The sequence below is a fragment of the Octopus bimaculoides genome, chromosome 26 (assembly GCF_046866305.1).
Source record: "Octopus bimaculoides isolate indiv1 chromosome 26, ASM4686630v1, whole genome shotgun sequence".
NCBI lineage: Eukaryota > Metazoa > Mollusca > Cephalopoda > Octopoda > Octopodidae > Octopus > Octopus bimaculoides.
Window position 1 is genome coordinate 24093753 of NC_142953.1, and position 25462 is coordinate 24119214.

Consider the following 25462-nt stretch of genomic DNA (forward strand, 5'->3'; position numbering starts at 1 on the left):
TTATTATTGCTTATATTTTGAATTGCATATATATATATATATATATATGGATGCATTAACTTCTTTTAAGTGTTTAGGGGCCCCTAGGGGTCTTAATGTGGCCCTGATAATTATTGTGCATATGTCACGGCAAGGAGAATATATACTCACTCACACACACACACACACACACACACACGCACATCTATATTAAACTTTGCCTTTCATCCTTTCGAGATTGATATAAAAAAATGGTACCACAGCAGGATTGTTAAAGCTGTAAGAACAAAAGACCAGCTGCCTTTTGGTTATTCTGGCACATTGCATTTTGTGTTCAACTCCCACCATGGCCTACTTGGGTGCTAGAATTCATCCATCAGTTGGTTTGATTCCAACATCTGGTAACTTGGGTGTCTTTAAGCAGAATTTCTTCTGTTGGAAGCATTTCGGCCAAGTCTCTGATCTGAGGATAACTTCATCCCTCCCACCAATCTTAGAAGTTCTGCAAAGGATCAAGGGTATTGCTTTACCCCTTAACTAATACATCCACACCTGCACTTACAAGAACACAGGGCCACAACTAAATATTGTTTTGTCAGTTACTCTAATGCAGTGGTCCTCAACTAGGACCCACATGATCCTTGGAGCCCCATATAAGATTTTGTTCTTAAAGTTTTTCTCCAATAAACTCGTTAGACTTCTACAATACACAAAGCAACTTTCTTTTTATACAAATCTTAATAATATTTAATTATAAAAATATAATAGGATTCTTTTTAAGCATTGAATAGCTATGGGGACCCACCCAAGGAAAATAGATATCAAAGGGGTCCATAGGTAAAACAAAATGGTTGAGAACCCCTGCTCTAATGATTTCTAACTCTGAAAGAGAACAATACAAGTACTTATTTCAGGCATTCTAGAAGGAACAAGAGTAATATTAACTCCTGCAATATTTGTTCTAAGAATGTAAGAAAGCCTAGCCAAATGTGACTAGGGGTCACCCACTGACAAGTACCAGAACCACCACCAAAATATCTATTAAATTTTGGTGGGATGTCTTTCCCATTCTTATTAATGAGATTCCAAAATAGATTTTTCATCCACGTAATTCTTCTTGTCTGACAAATTTTGGAAACTGTTTTCATTTTATTAAACAAGGTGGGCATGGCAGTGTGGTAAGAAGTTTGCCTTTTAGCCACATGGGGTTCAGTCCCATTACATGGCATCTTGGGCAAGTATCATCTGCTATAACCTCAGGTTGGGCAAAGTCTTGTGAGTGAATTTGGCAGATGGAAACTGAACGAAATCTGTCTCAATATATAGTATATATATATATATATATATTATATATATATATACGTATATATATATTATATTATATTATATGTATTTATTTTCTCCTAATTAAATAAATAACTCGGACAAAATAAATTGGTTAATAGATACCAGGGGTAGCAAAGATCACAAAATAACTGTGGTGTAACTCCTGTTTATGGAGGTAGAAACTCCTTGATATTTTGAGTACTTGATTATATATAAATTTAATGAATGGAGTAAAACGCATATGTTAACATATGCAGTTAACATATGCGTTTTACTCCATTCATTAAATTTATATATATATATAATATATATATATACTATAATATTATATATGTCGTTTAACATCCACCTTACATGCTGGCATGGGTGGGACAAATATATTTTAATATATATGTGTAATATAGTATAATATATATATATATATATATATGAATGAATGTGTGTCTGTGTTTGCCTCACACTACTTCTTGACAACTGGGGTTGGTGTGTGTTTTCATCCCTATCAATTTGGGAAAAGAGACTGATAGAATAAGTACCAAGGATTACAAAAAAAATGTACTGGTTCCAACTCATTTGACTAAAAATTCTTCAAGACAGTGCCCCAGCTTGGCCGTAGTTTAATGACAAACACATAAAATATAAGCATAAAAAAGGCAGTTTGTCTGTCCCCTCCCTACACCTTTCGGTCATCGCCTCCCCTCTTTCTCTCTCTCTCTCCAAAGAGAAACACTGGCCAAGTCCAACTGTCCACTATTACTGATGTTCCTCTACCCCTGATATAGACACGAGGCCATAAAATGCGAGGAGAAGCTGTAGTTGATTCCACCCTAACAATATCAATAATAACAATAATGATAATAATGGTTTCAAATTTTTGGTACACACTCAGCAATTTCAGGGACTGGGGTAAGTCGACTCCATCGATCCCAGTGCTCAAATGATCCTTATTTTATCAACCCCCACCCCCAAATAATGAAAGGCAAAGTTGACCTTGGCAGATTTTGAACCGAGAAGTCAAACTTGGACAAAATGCCATGAAGCATTTGCCCAGTGTGCTACCGATTCTGGCAGCTCAAGGCCTTCTTAATAATAATAATAATAATAATAATAATAATAATAATTACAATAACAATAATATATAATAATAAACATATAGTCAGAAAGAGAATGAGAAGGAAGGAAAGAGAAGGCAGAAAGAAAGAAATAGAATGAAATTGTGGTGAAAATGTTTGAGTTTTGTTGTAAAGTTTGGCAATTTCCAGTAATGTCTGTTTGCTGATTTTTAAACTGTAATAGATGGACGTTTGAGATATTGAAGGAATTTTATATATAGCAATTTTGGTTAATAAAATCTATTTGAAAACATTGAGTTAAATTAGAAATAAAAAATATTTCACGGGGAATAAAATATTTCAATGTAATTTTTACATTTTACCTGATATTATTTTATGTATTTGATTTTGCTGCTCTTAAATATCTTTTTTATTTTATCATAAAAAAAGCATTGTTTCCTTTCTTTAAAGTTCAACCAAAACAAAATATGTGTGTGTGTGTGTGTATGTATTATATATATATGTGTGTGTGCATGTGTATTTGTTTTTCTGACACAAGACCCATCTAACCATACCTGTCTCGATCTTTCAACTTTTGCAGTCTAAAATTCCCTCCTCATGTTCACCCCTTTGGACATAATAAATAAAACAATGTTTATAGGAATGGTGAACTCAAAGCAAATAAAGCTATTGAAATAACCAGGTGTAAATATTGGGTTAAAACCCCTTTTGGAAAGAAAGTCAAAGGCTGGCTTTGGGGAAGTTTCTAGGATGTCAAAAACAAGGTTTATTCTTTTAGAGTTGTAATCATCCAGTGACTGATTTGATCAGGGTATTCGGGCAAAGACATGTGGCTTAGTGCCTTGGCTATTCAGCTCACAATCATAAAGCCATGAGTTCGATTCCTGGTGGCATATCGTGTCCTTAAGCAAGGACACTTTATTTCACATTGCTCCAGTCCATTCAGCTGGCAAAAATGAGTTGTACCTGTAATTCAATGGGGCCAGCCTTGTCACATTCTGTGTCGTGCTGAATTACCCTGGGAACAACATTAAGGGTACGTGTGTCTGTGGAGTACTCAGTCACATGCACAAGCATTTCATAAGCTGGTGATTGAATCAACTGGAACACTCTTCATCATAATTGATGGAGATTCAGGCCTGGTCTGTGATTTTGTGCTGAAACTGAAGCTACTTCATCAAAAAAGAACCATTTAATTACACATGAAGTTGTTAAATTTATTTAAATTTATTTCAAAAGCTGTCAACATTTTCATTTGCACATTTACAACTGGTCACTGATGCCATTCCACTGTGTTTGTATCAAGGACAGATCATAATTGTGACACCATTCTAGTATAGTGGAACCATTTTAATGATCAGGTCACAGCCATGTGACAAATATGCTGATGCTTCATGAAATGAATTTAAAATTAAAGAGAGTTAACCAGTTTTCTGTATTATTAAATGATTTAGATAAAGTGTTTATTTTGATTTGTAGTTTGAATTTATTAGAAAAATAATTTATTTTATGGTTACTTCATGGTTGATGGTTGAAACCCACCATCACACTTATGGTCTTGAGGTCAGTAGTTCTCAACATGGGTCTATATCACCCTTGGGGGTCCATATAAGATTTTGTTGTTAAAATTTATCTCAAATAGATTGGTTATATCTGTACTATACACAAATTTTATTTGGAAAAAGACTCTGTGGCCATCCCCTCTGTGGATACAAGGATCAGCTGAAGCAAAGCCTAAAATTGACTGGAATCGATCCCAAAGTTTAGGATATTGAAGCTCAGGACTGGCCTGGCTGGCATCATTCCATCTCCACTGTGACAAATCGTTTTGAAGCTGAGCAACAGAGGAAAGAGGAAGAGAAACGACAAGAAAGAGAATGGAGGCTGCAACAAGCAAAGCCTCCACCACGGATCCCGTGTGAACTTTGCAACAGACTCTACCATGCAAGAATCGGCCTCATTAGTCATCAGAGGCATAAACATGGACAGAGGGGAAGAAGTGGTCAAGAAGAAACCAAGTAAATTGTTGGACACACAATAAAACATCCGATGATGACACAAAATATTATAACAATTTTTTCATACAATTGCTTCTAATATTTAATTATAAAAATATAATAGGATTTTTTTAAGCATCAAATGGGTAGGAGGGCCCAGTTCAGTAAAATGGGTATCAAAAGAGGTCCATGAGTTAATATTTGGTTGACAACCACTGATCTAGGTGCTGGTGGAATCCCCATGGCTGACCCTCTCCTGTCTTATAGGGTCTAGTGTGGTCTAAGGGTCGACTGCTTCAGTTATTGGAGCAAACCAGAATCACTGATATCAGTCACTACTATCATTCAAACAGGGAGTCATGCAATTTGCTAGAAGTAGCAACCAAATCTCCCACTGGGAATGTGTTAAACCCCATTGCTATGTATCATAAATGTGTGTGCGTGTGTGTGTGTGTGATTAAATATATATATGAAGGTATACCATCATCATTAAATGGTTTTTCCATACTGGCATGGGTTGGATGGTTTGACAGGAGCTGGCAAGCCAGAGGGCTGCACCACACATGTTTAGGCATGGTTTCTACAGCTAGATGCCCTTCCTAACACGAACCACTTTACAGAATGTACTGGATGCTTTTTATGTAGCACCATCACCACTGCTTTTTAATACAAGTGTGTGTGTGTGTGTGTATGTACAATAAAGCAGTGAGTGATTTTGTTGTAAAATTCATAGACACCCGTTCACTGTATAAATGTGATTTTTTTCTTGTTTTGTTTCTTTAACTGAACTTGACACCATTTATGTTGAAGATTACAAACATCTTCTTGAAGTAAAGTAGGAAACTGAAATAAAACGTCAGAGCACAGAAGGGTACACCATTGCATCTTGCACTAAAGCTGAATATGGAAGCAATTTCCTCATTGTTTCTGTTGTTCATCATCTTGATGTTGTCTTTAATGTCATCCATGTACATTTTCTTTTTTTTACTATTTATTCATTTCGTTTATTTTTATCCATTTCTCTTTTGTTTGTCATTTCACAAATATCACAGCTATTTTCCTGTTTCTTCACATTTTTTCAATTTGATTTCTCTTTCTCTTGATTGACTCATCTCAAACTAAAAAAACAACCAAATAAATACAGTATTGAACCACTAATTAAGGTGGGGCTTCAGGAGTTCAAACTTATTACAGAGTCACAGCATAAAGCTGAATGTGGATCAGCTCCCCTCAATATAAAAAAAGGGTTGTGGGAACTTGCTGCAACTGTTAAACTGTTACTTGAGATGCATCAGTGTTGTAACTAAATGTAAGGCAACAAGCTGGCAGAATTGTAACCACACTGAGCAAAATGCTTAGTGGCATTTCGTCCATTTGTATGCTCTAGGTTCAAATTCCACCAAGGTCCACCTTATGTTTCATCCCTTTCAGGGTTGATAAAATAAGACTAGTTAAACACCAGCGTCAATGTATTCAACTTACCTTGCCTCCCTCGAAATTACAGGCTTTGTTCTACAAAATTTTAAATCAGTATTGTAACTTAATAGATCTTTCTCTCTCTCTCTCCTTACACAGGTTTCACTCTTTCTCCCCCAAATGAATTAATAAAAAACAAAGAATCAATGTCGGGACCTTTGCATGGTCATTCAACCTGCTAGAAATAATAACCAAATTTCACTCTGATTACACTCAGATATTTTTGCCAGTAAAGACACTTTAGATGATATACTCTAAGATAGGCAAAATGATAGAAGGTCATGGCAGGGACGTCTTTGATCATGTGACTGTGATAATGGGGTTTGTGAAAGGGTTAATGTAGCTATTCTCATTGGTCAATAAAGATATTTTTTAGACATCAGCTGAGTGCTGCTCTCTCACTTTGCCACTTCTTTAAAGTAAGTGTGATACACACATCAGGTACATACAAAAACAAGTTAGCATATTAATATTATTGATAATAATCCTTTCTACTATAGACACAAGGCCTGGATTTTTGTGGGGAGGGGGACAGTCAATCACATCGACCCCAGTACTTGACTGGTACTTAATTTATTAACCCAAAAGGATGAAAGGCAAAGTTGACCTCGGCAGAATTTGAACTCGGACAAAATACCACTAAACATTTCACCTGGCATGCTAACAAATCTGCCAGCTCACTGTCTTTAATAATAATAATAATAATAATAATAATAATAATAATAATAATAATTAATGGTAACAGTTATAGCTATGCTTTCAAAAATGATAGCAATTTCTTTCCTATCCTTTTATTTTTGACTAAATTTTCATTTATAGTTATGAAACTCGAGGTTTTCCCTGATATTTTTATTTTTGCAATTTTTCCTTTTTTTTTTTTTTTTTTTTTTTTTAGATCTGATCTGTTTAATCTGCTATTTGCTTGTTTTTATGGTTGGAAAATATTCAAGTTAATGAAACAGATGAAATACAATAATTTTTAATCTTTTTATTTTTAGACATACATTAATTTATTTAAAGATTCTGCTTACAAAAAAAAAAAAAAGAATGATCTCTGAGACATTTGTGCTCAAATAATAGTTTCCCATCAACAACAAACCTAGAAACACACACATCAGATAAGGTCAGCTTTAACTTTACTCATTCTCAATTAAGACTAGGGTCAATATAACTGACTTCCCCACATCCCCAAAACTCTGAGGTAAAGATGACTATTATTATTGTTACAGCATTGAGTTGGCAGACTCATAAACATGTCGTAGAAGATGCTGAGCATCGTTTCCACTGTTTTTAGGCTCTGAGTTCAGATACCACTAAGATTACCTTTGTCTTGCATCCTTTTGGATCTGAGGTAGTCAACTAGCCCCATCTCTCAAAATTTCAGGCCTTGTGCATTTATAGCAGAAAGGATTTTTATTAGTATAAAAGCAATGAGCTGGCAGTATTGGTAGTATGTTGGGTGTAATGCCTAGTGGTATTTTCTCCATCTTCAGGTTCTGAGTTCAAATGCTGCCAAGCTCAACTTTGCCTTTCAGGGTCAATGAATTAAGTACCAGTAAAACACTGCGATCAATGTAATTGAATAGTCTCCTCCCCCAAAATTTCAGGTCTTGTACCTTCAATAGAAAGGACTATTATCATCATTGTTGTTGTTGTTATTATTATTATTATTATTATTATTATTATTATTATTATTATTAGTAAGACAGTGAGTTGGCAAAATTGTTACCAGGCAGGGCAAAATGCTTCGACAGATGAAATGCTATTTTTAGTTTCAGTTCAAATTCCGCCAAGGTTGAATTTGCTTTTCATCCTTTCGGATGAATTGACTTTCCTCCTCCCACAAACTTGCTGGCCTTGTGCCAAAATTTGAAATTATCATCATCATCATCATCATAAGAAGAAGAAGTAGTAGTAGTAGTAGTAGCAGTAGTAGTAGTAGTTTACACTCTATATAACTCTACTCACAGTATTGAGTCTCTCTGTCAGTAAATGTTCTGATGTTATTCTTAAACTAACTTTAAAATAATAACCTCAATTTAAGGGTTGTGTGTGTGTGTGTGTGTGTGTGTGTGTGTGTGTGTGTGTATTTATATATAGATAGATAGGTAGATAAATGTACATATACACCTTCAACCTCTGATTAGTTATTGAAACACAAAGTTGACGCAGGGGTTAGTGGTGGAACTGGAATAGTTGAACATTAATTTCCTAATAAATGCAGTTTTATATTGCATCTTCACGACTTGCAGCCGTCCTGCTATTGTTTTATTCTGGGAAGAGATTCAGGCATGTGAGGAAAATATTAAAATGTAGAGAAAAGAAGTGAGACATCTGAAACAGCAAATCTTAGCAACTGTTTGCTGCTGCAGGGGGGAGTAGGGAGCTGGAATTGTTACATCTTCATCAAAATTCGTCTGAACAAAAACAAAAAGTCTGGCATGTCCCATTACCTCCTTTCCTTCAGGTGTTTGTGTCAAGTCTTTCTCACAAGTGGAATTTTCATTATTGAAAAATAAAAAAAGAAAAAAAAGAAATTGTGTTTCCAAATATTGAACAATTATTGGTAAAAGCTGGGTGTTGTCAGGTGTAAATGTTGTCAAGTGTTCTTATTGTAAGTTTAACATAGAAATAATTCTTGTGAATAAGTCTTCAAACATCTCTGTCAAAAAGAAATTAATTTTAGAAGTAACAGAAAAATGGTAAAATTTGCAGCACAATTTACTGCCATTAGCTTTATGTTGTTGTGTGGCTCCAGGTTAGCTTTGATTAGAATTAGTTCAGACATCATTCACCATCATCATCATCATTGTTCATTCATTCATTCATTTGTTCATTTACCTTACATCCACTTGCCATGCTGGTATGGGTCAGACAGTTTGAGATGATTCAATAGCTTGGAGGACCATGTCTTTTATGTATCTTTTTTTTGCATACTTCCTGCTGCAGTTGGATAGCCTCTCTAACAGCAACTGCTTTACAGAGTATACTGGATGCATCTTCTATGACACCAGCACTATAGAAGTTACCTTGTCATCAGCAACACTAAAACAGCCTCTCAAGCTCTAAATTGTCAGTGTTTAGATCAAATCCCAAATACTTATAGTGCTGGCTGCCTTTTTGTAGCAGCAGCAATGTTTGGGATTGTTTCACAGTTTGCAAAGCAAAAGAGAGCATCCTGTGATGGAAAAAGACAAAAGAATAAAACCTGAAGTGGACTTGGTTGCTAATTCTTGCAGGTTGAGTACCTACAAAGAGGTTCTTTCATTGGCTCAGTTTTTCAGGAGTTCAGTTCTGTAACACACCCTTGTGTTGTTTAGACATTTGCCTTGCAACCAAGTCATTCCTGGTTCAATCTCACTGCACAGTACCTCGGATAAGTGTCTTCATCTATAACCTTGTATTGACTTATACTTTGTGAGTGGGATTGCTAGACAAAGATGTATGCCAACCCTTAGGTACATATGTAGACAGATATGTGTGTATGTGTGTGGAGGGGGGGGGGGCATCAGTGTCCCCGTCTATGATAAAGTTTACCCTAGAAAAATAGCGCTGTTGCTTATGCCTTGCAGCTTAGGTGTTCAGCAAATACTAATAAAACAAATCATCATCATCGTCATCATTTAACATCTGCTTTCCATGCTGGCATGGGTTGGACAGTTTGACAAGAGCTGGCAAGCTGAAGAGCTGCACCAGGCTCCAACTGCCTGTTTCAGCATGGTTTCTACAGCTGGATGCCCTTCCTAACATCAACCACTTTGCAGAGTTTTCTGAGTGCCTCTTATGTGGCACCAGCACTGGTGCTTTATCTAAGAATAAACTAAGCTCTGAGGTTGGTGTGATCAACTAAACCCCTTGAAAGCCATCCCCTATCATGGCTGCAGTCCAATAACTGAAACCAATAAATGTCTAAATCGTTTAAAGTGCGATTCTGTCAGAGTTGTTTGTTTTAAATGGATAAAAAAAACAACTCCTGATGTTTGCCATAGTCCCTAATACCTAAATATTGCATATAAACCTTCAATGACCCTTAGGGGTGAGTGAGATTAGTGATAGGGAAAGGCCTTGTTGTCGGTATTGCCAATAAAAGCTGATAGAACATCAGTGGCTAGTTGAGGTTTTAAAGCATTATCTTTTACTTGATTCTATCATGAGACTGTGGCCATGCTGGGGCACCACCTTAAGGAAATTTAGTCAACCCCAGGACTTGTTTTTTTTTTTTTCTTAAGCTTGATCATTATTCTATTGGGCCATTTTCTCAAACTGCTAAGTTATGGGGGGCATAAACACACCAACACCAGTTGTCAAGTGGTGGTGTAGGACAAGCACAGACACAATGACACATAAACACTCACACACACACACACACACACACACACACACATATATACAACAGGCTTCTTTCAGTTTCCATCTACCAAATCCACTGTCAAGACTTTGGTTGGCCCGAAGCTATAGTAGAGAACACTTGCCCAAGATGCCATGCAGTGGAACTGAACCCAGAACCATGTGGTTGAGAAGCAAACTGCTTACCACATAGCCACTTTTTGTTTTAAACAACATTATTGATAGGGGAAAACCCTGTTGTTGGTTTTGCCAATTAAAGCTGATAAAACACTGCTGGCTACTTGAGATCTTTAAGGATTAATTAAAAATATAGAACATAACTAATTACATTTCACATTCTGTTGCTAGGCAAGGACTTAGATTAGTGAATGTGTGTAGACCAGTATTTCGGTACCTTTTAGCTGTAAAATCTGTTAAAAGCTTTATTTGATGACACTATGCACCGGACACAGGCCTAATAACATTAAGCTTAATGACAATTACACAATTTATTTGAAATCAAATTACAACTTTTTAGTTCAATCACTTTAACAAAATTGATGTACCTGATCCAGTGATAACAGTTTTGTGAAGTCTGAAAGTTAGCAACAATTCTTTGATGTTTTATTTAATAATAATAATAATAATAATAATAATAATAATAATAATAATAATAATAATAATAATAATGATAGTTTCACCTTTATCATCTTTGTTATCAACAGTGGTATCATCATTATCATCAACATCTTCATCACCTTTACACATCATCATCATCACCTCCAACACCACTAACATTTCAAGGAATGTTTATTAACTTTTATAACTCAAGTGAATATTATAGAAAAAAATATCTCATTTTCTCTCTCTCACCCTCTCTCTTTCATCCTCTCTCTCACCCTCTCTCTTTCGTCCTCTCTCTCTCACCCTCTCTTTTTCGTCCTCTCTCTCACCCTCTCTCTTTCGTCCTCTCTCTCTCACCCTCTCTCTTTCGTCCTCTCTCTCTCACCCTCTCTCTTTCGTCCTCTCTCTCTCACCCTCTCTCTTTCGTCGTCTCTCTCTCACCCTCTCTCTTTCGTCCTCTCTCTCTCACCCTCTCTCTTTCGTCCTCTCTCTCTCACCCTCTCTCTTTCGCCCTCTCTCTCTCACCCTCTCTCTTTCGTCCTCTCTCTCTCACCCTCTCTCTTTCGTCCTCTCTCTCTCATCTCTCTCCTCTTTCTTTCTCATTATCATTCTTTAATCAGATGCTATAATCATGTGATTCGTTTAAAATCAGCTGCCTCTGTTCATTTCATATTTAACCTCACACCCATCCCCTCTGTAGAACGTTTTTTTTTTTTACACGTATGTCCACCCAATATCATTTTTCACTGGACATTAACAGAACATGAGAGCTTCCCTACTTGCCATATATCAAAGTCAAGTCTGTCTATATTTACTTTCCATATAAGAAAAAAAAAACACATTTGACTTCTGCTCTGAAGTATTCCGATAAACCCCGTTCTATAAACACTGTCTTAGTGACACAGATTTCACCATTCTTCATTGAAAGTACTTTCATCAGAGTCTTCAATTTTTGTGTAAATGGAACTAGTGTCGACATCAAAACAAGGAGCAGATTTCTCAAACGAGACTTGACAGGAATCCATTTCAAAAATTCTAACATCAAAAAAGACTGCCTGTGTTAAAAGACTGCCAAGAAATTCATCTCACCTAACCTATCAAAGAAATATATCTGACGCTTAGTACAATCTTTTAATTTAGAGCGGTCTGTGAGAGAATTGATAATGTGGTTATCCTGTTGGGAGAACATCTCTCTCAATTCTAATTTGCCAAGAGCTTATCTTGTCTTCTGTGGTTCTCACAACCATTTTCATTATCCATTTTTGTTAATAATAATAATAATAATAATAATAATAATAATGATATAAAATAATCATAATAATAATAATAATAATAATGATGATGATGATGATATAAAATAATAATAATAATAATGATATAAAATAATAATAATAATAATAATAATAATAATAATAATAATAATGATGATGATATAAAGTAATAATAATATAAAATAATAGTAATAATAGTGTAAAATGATAATAATATAAAGTAATAATAATATTAAAAAAATAATAATAAAATGAGGAATATGATTGACCAAGCTTCCTTTTTAATGGGGAAAAAAGCTTTGAAGAGAGAAAAGGAGGGAAAATGCAAAAAAGTTTTTAGATGCCCCTCTCCCACCTGGAAGTATTGGTAATGCAGTTTAGTCTCATGAGGGAGAGAATGAAAGAAAGAAGGAAAGAAAGAAAGAAGGAAAGAAAGAAAGAAGGAAAGAAAGAAAGAAGGAAAGAAAGAAAGGATGAAGAACAATTGCAGACAGGTAGAATTCATTTAAAGCTAAAGTACTTATTTGACAGCCATTGTCATGTAAATTAGAAGTTTGATTTGGGTGGGGGGGAGGAAGGGGGTTCTGCAAAAGACTTGCATCTGTTTCTTGATAATCAGGAAACGTTTATGTCCAAGAGCATAGAGAGGCAAGAGACAAGAGATGGTTATTTCTAAATGAGTGTAAGTTTAGGTGTGTCTTTCATTCTTGGACTGCCACAAGAAGAGTTAATGATGAAAGCGGGGTGGGGGGAGAACACTCAGTTATATTACAATATTAGAGTACACATACTATTAGAGTGCGTGTACAATGATGGAGTAAATATATGCATTAGAGTATACAGGCAGTTTGGTAGTACACCTACAATGCTAGAGTACGTATTCAATATTAAAGTGCAATTGCAATGATAAAGTACATATCCTATATTAGAGTACACATACAATACTAGAGTACATATACAATATTAAAGTGAAATTACAATAATAGAGTACGTGTACAATACCAGAGTACACATTCAATATTATGGCATACATACAACACTACAGTACACATATGATATTAGAGTACACATCCACAAACACTATCAGGTATTAAAGATATTGTAACATTGAGTCTAACTTCAGATTAGAGGTTTGGTCTTCACAAATTCTTTTATGGACGTCTCACTTTATAGAATATAGATATCGTAATTAGATGTTTCGTAGAGTGTCTGTATTTTCAGATTTTTGTTATAAATTGATTGTCTACACCAACATATAGATTCACACACACATACATGGAGGTCCCTGTATATATGTATATGCTTTTTCACAAATAAATAGTCATTTCCAAACTTTACACTCATTCCCATATCAACACAGTCTCTCTCTATTTCACACACACAGTCACACACACACACACACACACACACACACACACACACACAAAGTACCTGGAGGCTAAATGAAAATTTCCTTTTCCAATAAGTAATTGCTAGTTATAAATGTTAGATCGAAATTACTCAAGTTTAACTATAATTATGTTTACTTATTTTCTTTCTAAATTGGAAAGTTTACCAATTTTAACTAGAAAAATTGTACCTACTGGGAAAGAAAGAGAAAAGAAAAAATATCAAATGTTAGTTATTAAAAAGTAAATGCATTCAACCCCCTGACACCTTAGTATGTTTATTGTGGTTAGTTTTTACTCTTTACTGTTTCAGTCATTTGATTGTGGCCATGCTGGGGCACTGGTTTGAATTGATCCCAGGACTTAGGTTTTTAAAGCCTGATACTTATTCTATCTGTCCCTTTTGTTGAGCCATTAAATTACAGGGACATAAACAAACTGACACCAGTTGTGAAACAATGGTGAGGCACATACATACATACACTACAGACTTATTTCAATTTCTATCTACCAAATCCACTCACAAGGCTTTGATCAGCTCGGGGTTATAGTAAGAGACACTTCTCCAAGATGCCATGGAGTGGAACTGAACCCACAACCATGTGGTTGGGAAGCAAACTTCTTACCACACAGCCACACCTGTACCTATATGTTACTGATTGTATATTTTGTTAATATCAGTGAAAGTATCAACTTCCAGAGAAGGATGTGTATGGTTGAAAATTTTTGAAGAAATAACAGAGAGATTATAAAACAGAGAACCATCAGTCTTAATGAGATCCCTATTTTTATCCTGCCTCATTTTAGTTCTTAATTGTATTATTGCTTTTTTGTATATCAAAACTCCACCAAATATCCATTAGCAAATGAAATCAAATTATTTAGATTTTTTAAATGTATTTTTACTTACAATTCACCTACTGCTCTCATAAGTGAGGCAGGATTTGGATGTTAATATAAGAATTCTTCATATGGTGGAGAGCTGGCATTTCCTCTATCCTTTCATTCTCAATTCAAATTCTGCTGAGGTCAGCTTTGTCTTTTATTCTTACGGGGTCAATGAAATAAGTACCAGTTGAACCCTGGTGTCAATGTAATCAACTTAGCTCCACCCAGCTAAAATTGCAGGCCTTGTACCATAATTTGAATGCTATATAATAGTTTTTTCTACTGTAGGCATAAGGCCTGAAATTTTGAGGGAAGGGGCTAGTCGGTTACACTGACCCAAGTGCTCAACTTGTTATTTTATCAACCCTGAAAGAATGAAAGGCAAATTTAACTGTGGTGGAATTTGAACCCAGGACATAAATTCAGAAGAAATGCTGCTCAGCATTTAGCCCTGTGTGCTGATGATGATTCCAACAGCTTACCACCTTAGGTCATCATCATCATCATCATCATCCCCCTTCCGTGCTGGCATGGGTTGGACGGTTTGACAGGATCTGGCCTGGCAGAAGACTGCCCCAGACTTAGATGCGGATATATTATTGGCTTCAAATTTTGGCACAAGGCCAACAATTTCAGGAGAGTGGATAAGTTGATTACATTGACCCCCCCCCCCCCCCAGTGCCCAATGATACTTATTTTATTGACTTCAAAGGGACAAAACATAAAGTTGACCCCAGCAGCATTTGAACTCAGAACGTAAAGATGGGCAAAATGCCACAAAGTATTTCAGCCAATGTGCTAATGATTCCACCAGCTTACCTTAGATGTTACTATGATATTAAATCTTGTTTAATTTAAGGGACATTAGGTGAAACTTAGCAAATTTTAGGGTTAGATTCAAACAGAGAAACATAAAACATTCTGCTAGGTAATGTATGTCGTCTGACCCCTTCATGTCACAGCTGTTTCTTACGTCAGGTGAGTCATAGATCTACAACTCTACCTTTTTTAATTAAACCACTGAAAACAACTCAACTCTATGATTAACTAATTGCTTCTCCATTAGACATGAAACATGGAAATTCTTGGTTAGAGAACCGGGAGGTTGTGATGTTCATGTTCCCCCCTCCCATAGAAGGGTGCTGCAGAAGGATTGCACATAGAACTCCAAACTGAGTCATGGCTTCAGCTTTAGGACTTGGCTATATTCTGTTTGATGATGATCCAGTTGAGTGTTCAATTCCCAAACTGGACACTATGTTGCATCGTTGAGCCGGGCATGTCTTGTGACTCTTGCCCATTCAGCTGAAAATAAGGACCAAAGGAAACTAAGAGTCAGTTGAGTGATGGACTGGCACCATCGTTCAGTGAGGAAGTTCTTGGTCACTGACTCATCAAAACACCTCAGAAACTGGCCCAATGAGTCTGAAGGCTCAACACAGATTCTAACCTGTTTTTTTATTTAACAATTATTATTGTTATTATTATTATCATTATTGAGAAGGCAGAATCGTTAAACATGCCGGGCAAAATACCAAGCAGTATTTCATCTGTCTTTACGTTCTGAGTTCAAATTCTGCCAAGGCTGGCTTTGGCTTTCATCCTTTCAGAGTCAGTAAATTAAGGACCAGCAAAACACAGGGGTTAATGTAATCAACTTACCCCCTCCCCTCCAAATTTCAGCCCTTGTGCCAATAATACAAAGGATTAATATTATTATTATTGTGATCATCATCATCATCATCAAGGCAGCAAGGTGGCAGAATCATTAGCACACTGAACAAAATGCGTAGCAGTATTTCACCTGTCGCTATGTTCTGAGTTCAAATTCCACTGAGGTTGACTTTGCCTCTCATCCTTCCAGGGTCGCAAAAATAAGTACCAGTTGAACACTGGGGTCAATGTAATCAACTCATCCTCGCCCCCAAAAGTGCTGCCCTTGTGACAAAATTTGAAACCATTATTATTATTATTATTATTATTATCATTATTATTATCATTATTATTATTATTATTATTATTATTATTATTTTATGTTTGACTTTTGTTTTGCATTTGTACAAGTTGGATCCAAGTCTCACCCAGAGACCTCAAGAGACAACAAGTTAAAAGTTCATGTAGGTGTTATGCCTAGGGTACCATATATTTGGATTTGTACAGTTTTGTTCAAGTGAATGTTTAAGAAACCTATCATTATTATTATTAATATTATTATTATTATTATTATTATTATCATCATCATCATCATCATCAGTATTATTACTATCAATATTCAAACCTTGTACCTGTTGTAGAAATTATTATTATTATTATCATTGTTATTATTATGATTAAAATAGTATGTCAACTAGATGTGGATGTCCATGAGATGTAGTCACAAGTCTCTTCAACTCTCAAAGACTTCTTCTCCCTCTCAGATCAATAAATTAAATATCAGCCACCTACTGGAGCCTTTATAAATCCATTGAGCCCTCCTCATATATCTGTGGCATTATGCTTATATTTAAAAACATTCTTATTATCCCCATCACCACCACTACCATGACTTATTGCAGTGGAAAGGATTCCTTGAGTCACTGAGAGATTAAATGTGACACAGCATTCATTTAAAAATATTTTTTAGCTCTTTTTTTTTCAGACACCTGCTCTTTTGCTGCTGTCTTCTTTTGTTTCTGAAGCAGGACAAATGTCCAAAACATCAAGATACCCTGTACTCATTTCAAGTACTCATTTCACCCTTTCGACCAACACCATATTCATTGTACTTTTCTCTTTGTGTGTTGTTCTGTGTAATTTTTCTCAACTGATTTTTGACATTGCATTGTGTGTGTATGTGTGTGTGTACATACATACATAGATACATACACACATATATATGTATGTGTGTATGTGTGTATATATATATATATATATATATATAGTATTATATAGACACACACTCGTATTCATAGCACATTTGTAAATATGGCAAAGAAATGAATATAGGTCCTATCTTCAACAGCTACAGCAACAATGATAATAATAATAATAATAATGATAATAATAACAACAACAATAAAAATGATGACTTCTTATTTAGACTTACATATATTTAGAACTGTACATGTGTGTGTGTGTGTTTGTGGTTGGAAATTGGATATTGAGATATTTTTGAATGCAAGAAGATGTGGCATTAAATTACTGTAATTAAATTAGTGTAATATAATTAATTTATGTCCCTGTCCTCCTCCCCATGATCTCCCATTGCACTAATTGTCTTCTGTAATTTCATCAGCATGGAAATGTAGCTATTGGTTAAGGATCTCTGCATATGTACACACACATATCTCTACATATGTGCATAGCTATTTTGTCTATTTACACACACACACACACACACACACACACACACACACACACACACACACACACACACACACACACACACACAAAGTTTTAGAAATAAAGTTTTGTGCTTTTTGCATATTTTTCTGAAAATTCTTTCAGAAGAATGAGCTACTTCATGCAATCATTCAACATATTAAAAAGAGCAGCCAATTCTCCCTCAGACCAAACTCTACCTTCTTAAAAATAGAACAGATATATTAAATAAAGAATTCCTAGATAGTTTATTTGTGAAAGAAGACTGAATGGTCATAATTGGAATGTCTCTGATAATAAGTCAACTCTAAACAATTGCAGCCCCTTTATCGGTGCCTCCCTTTTATATTTCTGTGCCTTTTTGTTCTTGTTTCTAAAATATATCATCATTTTTGTTATTGTTTAAACAAAAATCATTGCCAAATATTTCGTTTGTTGTATTTTCATTATTATGTACATAACTATTTATCGATATATTTATGCATATACTTACACACACATATACATACACACACATATACATGCACACACATATACATACAAAGACACACAGACACACGTACATGACATCTATGGAGCATTGATAAGGAGTTCGCAAATCAAATACCTAAGATATACTTTCATCTTCATCCTGATTATTATTGGAGCAACAGGATACATACCAACCCATTTGAAGCTAAGTATGGCTGAACTTGGGTTCTTGGGGCAGAAAACACTAATCCTTAATTCATACTCTACAAATGATCACAATATCTGGAACTATAAAGATCTGCAAGACCTTCTTAAGATTTAGAGGATGATGAACAAAACAAGGTGCTTTCATTCACAACGTTGCTCTCAAGCAAGTGGCTGGTCAAAATTTATTCTAAATTAAAAAGATTAAGAGTACATCTATACAAACTATTGAAATAATGTTTTGTGCTTCTTGTACAAAATGATTTCCACTATTTACAGGAGTCCCTATTGACAGGTTAGAGCAGTTGAGATCAAATTGTCCCTTCTGCTACAATCTTACAATATGGTGTGGAATGGGTTCCCTAAGACTCATTTATCTTTTATAACTTAAAGATTACTTTTATAGTTCCATATTTCTTTAACAATTTTCTAAATTTTCATGATCCTCCTTATCATGCTTTTCCTGTGTAGGCACATGGCTTAGTGGTTAGGGGTGTATTTGGCGCCCATAGTTAGGTTGTGAGTTCAATCCCTGGTAGTGCATTGTATCCTTGGGCAAGGTTCTTTATTTCATGTTGCTCCATTCCACTCAGCTGGCAGAAGTGAGTTGTACCTGTATTTCCAGGGGGCCAGCCTTGTCGCATTCTGAGTCACATTGAATCTCGCTGAGAACAATGTTAAGGGTACACATGTCTGTGGAGTGCTCAGCCACTTGCACATTAATTTCACAAGCAGGCTGTTCCATTGATTGGTTCAAATGGAACTTTTGTCATTGTAACCAATGGAGTGCCAGTTCTCCACAAATACATTTCTCATTCTTAAATCAATTTGATTCATTAATCTGTTTCATTAACTATTTTATAATTATTTTACTTTATATTTAATTAGCAGTAAATATCATTAGTTCTTCTTTTTTTTTCTTTGTAATTAAAATTGTTGCTAGAACAAAAAATAATTAGTTTTTTTTTTCATAATGTTGAGAGGATTTCTCAATTGGTTTCACAATATTTACGTCTCTACTTTCAATGTTTTGTATATTTTCTGAGTTTATTATAAACAAATTCATATTTCTAAGGATGATTTTCAAAAAATACATACATGCAAGCATGTATGTATTTTTCAATGTTTGTGTGGGTGTGTGTTTGTGTATGTGTAAAGGAGGAGATTGGTGTGTGAATAAGAGAGACCAAATTTTCTTATCCCAGTACAGTTACTCTATTGTACCCTTGGGTAAAGACTTTGTTTCTGTTTCATAACATCAAAATTTAGTGTATGAGGAAAAAAAAAAGACTGGTAGATGCAAGCCCTTGATCAGCCAAAACAGTTCCAAGTGACTGCACATATGTTTGTGTTAATAGACATTTGACAGTTCTTCCTTAACGTGTGTATGTATAAAACTTCATCAACAAGGTTTGCTTTCTTTACTTCTGTGTGTTTTATACACATGGTACTTCATACATGAAAGCATTGTGCTTTCACACATGAATAAATTAAAATGTCATATACTGTAAGCATAGCATTTCTTTTCCTTTTTGTTTTCTTTTGCTTTTGTCAATCAAATCTCAATGTTCTTTTGACTATTAATATTTTTATATGTTTACTATTTTTGTTACAACTACCTCCAACTCATTTCATTTGCACATCCAAAAATGTGAAACTCACTGAAACAATTCATTACAATTTTTTGCAATAAATTATGCTTTACTTTATGTATGGAGTACTTTTTCACTTTTATAAACACACAAGTTCATAGATAGGAATTCAATTGTATATATATAAATCTTTATTCATCATACACGTACATAAACATACATAAACATACGCATTAATTATACATACTCACATAAACATTCAGAAAATTTAAGAATTTATTCATATAATTATTCCTATATTTATATCAGAGAGGATGTAAAAACCTGCAAATATACTTCTGGTAACAAAAGACTTTAATCCCATACCTAGGTTTCATACATATCTGGATTAAAATCTCCAGTTACCACTCAGGATGATACTTACAAAAACACTGACTGACTAATTAGTTATGACTATATTCACAAAGAAACTTTTGATTTTAGCTCTTTAGCATTTAATCAAGCCATATCTAACCCAAATATTCTAATGTTTTATATTAAAGCTAATCAGATCCAACCTTTCACGCCTACCCTACAATGTCATTTAAAAAAATATACAAACACACCATTGAAATCTTGAATCTGCGAGATAGTGATTGGTTAATTCAAAACAATGTGAATAAATAATCATTACATTTGACAAAGAAATCTGAATGCTAAAGGGTTAATCTAATAACATTTTGTGTTTTTTTATTTAAAACATTGTTTTAAAATCTAAATTCTTTGTTGTTTCTACTTAAAACTGACCTTCGTTGTTTTTTGTTCAGAATCCTGATATTGTGCTGGTGCACTATCTTAATGTGCCCTATCCAGATAGTGCGAAGCTCAGCATTCCAGTTCTCTCTTATGGCTTTGAGAAGAAGGAATGGACCAAAGATGAGCTGGCTGATCAGCTGAGACCGATGTGTAAGTCAACATTGATTTTGTTTATCTTAATTTTCTTTCATTAATTATAATATTCTTATTGATTCAATCATGACTATTTTAAGTTATTTTGGAACATTCATATGTGACACTGCAATGGTTAAAATGAAGATGAAAGATCTCTTTTGGAAATTTGGTCTAGATCGGTAAAAATAATTGTTTCTGACAAACTAATATAACCGTTATTTTTGTTGACAAGGAACAAGTTAGAGATGATTGATTTCAGTCGTTGTATTGACATCCAAACTGCAAATGAAAGACAATACCACAGCTTTGGAATACAGAACAGAAAGAAAATGTGAAAGATCTAGTTCGGTACTTTACCATATGAATCAGAATTACACCACATCTCATCACAAAAACCTTTATATTCCTTGTCGTGTTTGATTTTACATTTTTTATTTTATTTCTATAATTTCTTTTTCTCTTGTTATTCTATTTCTGGCTAATATATTTATTCTATTGTGTGTCTGTGTGTCTGTGTCTATGCATCTCTGTTTTGTCTAGATCAGTGTTTATCAACCATTTTTTATCTCTGAACCCCTTTGATTCTTTGATCCTTACTCAGATGCACCCTCATAACCACTCAGTGCTTAAAACCCTTTCTATTATAGTTTCATAATTTAGTTTTATTAGGATTTGTATTAAAAATAATTAAAACATTTTGTGTATTGCTGAAGTAAAACCAATTTATTGCTCATAAATTTTAACAACAAAATCTTATATGGACCCTCAAGGGTCATAAGGGCTCCCAAGGGTCATCTGAATCCTGAATGAGACCCACTGGTCTAGATGACAGAGGCAATGAGTACAGAATGGAGGTCAATTTCACAATGTGTGAAGAAAAGATGGAAGTTTGACTGAATTGAATAGAGTTGGCAAACTGCCACAGAGTTTGAACCTCACAAAGACATTGATCTTGTGGCGATTTTATCAAAGAGAATGCCTTGTAATATTTAGTTGCAATTCTATGTTTCTGAGTTCAAATCCTGCCAAAGCTAATCTTACCTTTCATCTTTTGGGGGTCAATAAAATAGAGTACCATTCATAAAATGGGATTGATTTGATTAACTTCTACCCACAAATTTCTGGCCTTGTGCCTATTTTGGAAATAATTATAGTTCTTTGCTTTTATTTCAAGGGCAGAGGATTTGGTGTAACCAGTTGAAACAGTTATTATTATTATTATTATTATTATTATTATTATTATTATTATTATTATTATTATTATTATGGCAGCAAGAATCATTACCATACTAGGAAAAATGCTTACTGGCAGTTTTTCCAACTTTACAGAGTTCCTTTCGAGTGTTGGACCTCATGGAGGCAATGACCAAGATTTTTAGCATTATGCCATGCTTGAGAAGAAGACCCATCAAGCCGAGCAAAATCACGGAGTGGTTGGCGTTAGGAACGGCATCCAACCGTAGAAAATCAGACAGGAGCCTGTTGCAGCCTTCCAGCATGCCAGCCCATTCAAACCGTCCAACCCATGCTAGCATGGACAATGGATGTTAATTGATGATGATGATGATATACAAATTAAGATAATAATTTTTAAAAATATACAATACAGCATTGTTTCTACTTCATGGATTTTCACCTATCACGGGGGTGGGGAGACATAAGACCCACAATAGTCAAGGGATTACTGTACAGTTTTAACAATCAGTTGGGTTTCAACTTACAACTATCATCATCATCATTATCATCATTATTATTATTGTTTTACTTCTCAGAACACTTGGTCTTGTTTGTTCTGGTAGATTCTGTGAGAGTGGACAGTAGCCTGCTGTCAGAGGTCACACAGGATCTCTTTCCACACATTATAAGCTTTGATTGTTAATTATCACGGTTACTAATTATCATGGGAGACATTCAACATCCAAGTACTGACCCCAAAATCCTAGCTGTCCCCAACAGAGCAGTTTTGTGGTCTTGCTCTTCCCTCATGTCAATTCTGATTTCTCTGACATATTTCTCGATCTTGGTTGTTAGAACTTCTGATCATTATTATTCTTATTGTTATTATGGAGAAGCTAACGAAGTGGCAGAAACAACAATATGTTATACAAGACGGTTATGAATATTTAGTTTGTTTCTTGCATATTCTGAGTTGAATGACCACCACCACAGTTGACTACTATTTATCCCTATGGAGATTCAGTAAATGATATACCAGTAATATACTGGGCTCAATTCAAGCAACTGTCTCTTTCTGTTTATGTAAAGTAAGAAAACCTTATCATTAGCAGTATCACTTCATTAAGGACTGGTCCCATGGAGTTATTTACACCATATCATCGACAAAGCATCCATCTTCTCCCTCCAGGCCTTTCCATTAATTGTGGCCAATAACTCAGGGAGAAAAGATGAGTTTTTGCTCTGGTCGCATATCAAATATTCATTACTCATGTGAGTTGTTAATTGTTTCAATGAACTTAGGCTGTTTTAAATATTAAACGAAGAGATTGTAATTTGTTGCTTCGTTCACCCTTTTGCATTCAGATTACTTCTTTGTCAAATGTAATGCTAATCTATTCACATTGTTTTGGATTAATCGTGCATTGCATTATCTCATAGCTTTGAGACTTCAATGAGGTGATTGCTTATTTCTAGAATGACATTGTAGGGTAGGTGTGAGAGGTTGAATCTGGCCAGTTTGAACATAAAGCAGGTCAGTGGCATTTCATCCATCTTTACATTCGGAATTCAAATTCTGCCGAGGTCAACTTTTTCTTTAATCCCTTCGGGGTCAATAAGTACCATTTGAGCAATGAGGTCCATGTAATCAACTTATCCCCTCCTCCAAACTTGCTGGCCTTGTGCCATAATTTGAAATCAATATTTGGACCAGTTTAAATACTAAAGGGTTAACATACTGACACAACAAGGGATTGTTAAAGCAAGCCTCCTAGCCTGTAAGCATGGACCTTATTTTCTGCAATATACCCCTCTATTGTGGGGCAAGAGGCAGGTGGGGGGGTGAAATGGAATACTGACTCAGTGTAGGTGGCTGGATTGTCGATGTACTCGGCTGATTTGTCTGTAATTAGAGTTATTGGAATTAATTAGAAGCACTGATGTAATTTATTTATGCTATAGATCGAAAGAGGTCAACTTCATCGTCAGAAATCATGTCAATATTGGTTTCCCTCTTGGTGGAATGGAAGAGGCTGAAAGAATCTCTGATGATGATGTTTCCGCAAAAGAATGGATGAATTGCTGAAATCTATGACTATTCACGGTTCTCCTCACCAAACATTCCACTCCATCCATAAATCAATTAAGCCATTGAATCAAATGCAAACAGCTCGCTAAATTCAATTGTGAAGCTGATTGCTACTAACACACAAATCCCACACATCTCCCCTACTCTTTGTTATTATTTAATTTATTATCATTATCATTATTTTTATTATTATATATGCTGTTGTTATCATCATTGTAATGGTGGTTGCAGTGAAACAAGTGGCATTATTTACTCTCTGCTGTCCCCCAGTCTCTCCTTTTTATAAGTTCCCATCGTTTGGTTTGATAAATCTCTTTATTTCTCTCCACAGATAGTCAAATCCAGGTACTTTGCAGACAGACTTGCTAAATAAATAAACCGTTGCCGAAGAGTAGAGTAGGCAGCTCTCGGCAACATCGATTCCACAGTTTGGTTTCAGTTTCTATCTGCTGCCACTTCTATTGTTTGGCAAATTACATAAGGAATGTGTACACACACACACACATACACACGCACACACACACACACACACACACACACACAGAAGAACGTGTATACACACACACACAGAGGAATATGTGCACTGATACACATGCACACAGGAATGTTTGCACATGTACATACATACATACATACATACATACATACACAGGAATGTGCGCATGTACACAAACATGCATATACACACAGAGGAATATGTTCACAGATACAAGCACAGAAATGAAGGCAAACACACACATACACACAGAAATATGCACATGTACACACACACACATACAGAGGAATATGAGGTGATAATTTAAAGCAAACTTTTGGGAACATGCTGCTTTCATTGCTTTGTTTGTTTCAATCACTGGACTGTGGCCATGCTGGGGCATCACTTTAAAAGGTTTTGGTAGACATCTCAATCCCTGTAGCATTTTAAAATCTGCCACCTATCATTCACTATTTATCAAACCACTAAGTTACAAGACACAAACACAAAGCATCACACACATAGAGGAATGTATGCACATGTGCAGTCATGTGCACACATACATTCTCTTTTGCAGACTGGAAACCATCTTCATGAAATTTTTCAAAAGATGTTTCAATTCCAGTCCGTTGAAGTTAATTATGAATTCATAAAAAGAAAAAAAGAAAACAGACTTAAGGGTCTGGGGTTACAAAGTTCATTTTACAACCTGGGGCTTTTCAGTTGGGTCTCACCTAAGTTGTGGCTTCTGGGACAAGGGTCTTCTAGTGTATTTCCAGTTTGACTAATGCCCTGTCTTAAACTTGTAGATGTAAAC

The 25462-nt window shown here is 35.1% G+C and overlaps 1 protein-coding gene across 26 annotated transcripts in view; it reads left to right on the forward strand.

Moving 5' to 3' along the window:
• Window positions 1-25462, forward strand: part of LOC106883622 (calmodulin-binding transcription activator 2) — an 859097-nt gene that overhangs the window by 757140 nt on the left and 76495 nt on the right. For all 26 annotated transcript variants that reach the window (XM_089342578.1, XM_089342567.1, XM_089342583.1 and 23 more), the window contains one exon: window positions 20782-20920. In XM_089342578.1, coding sequence (XP_089198704.1) covers window positions 20782-20920 — 139 coding nt within the window. The remainder of the gene's footprint in view (window positions 1-20781; window positions 20921-25462) is intronic.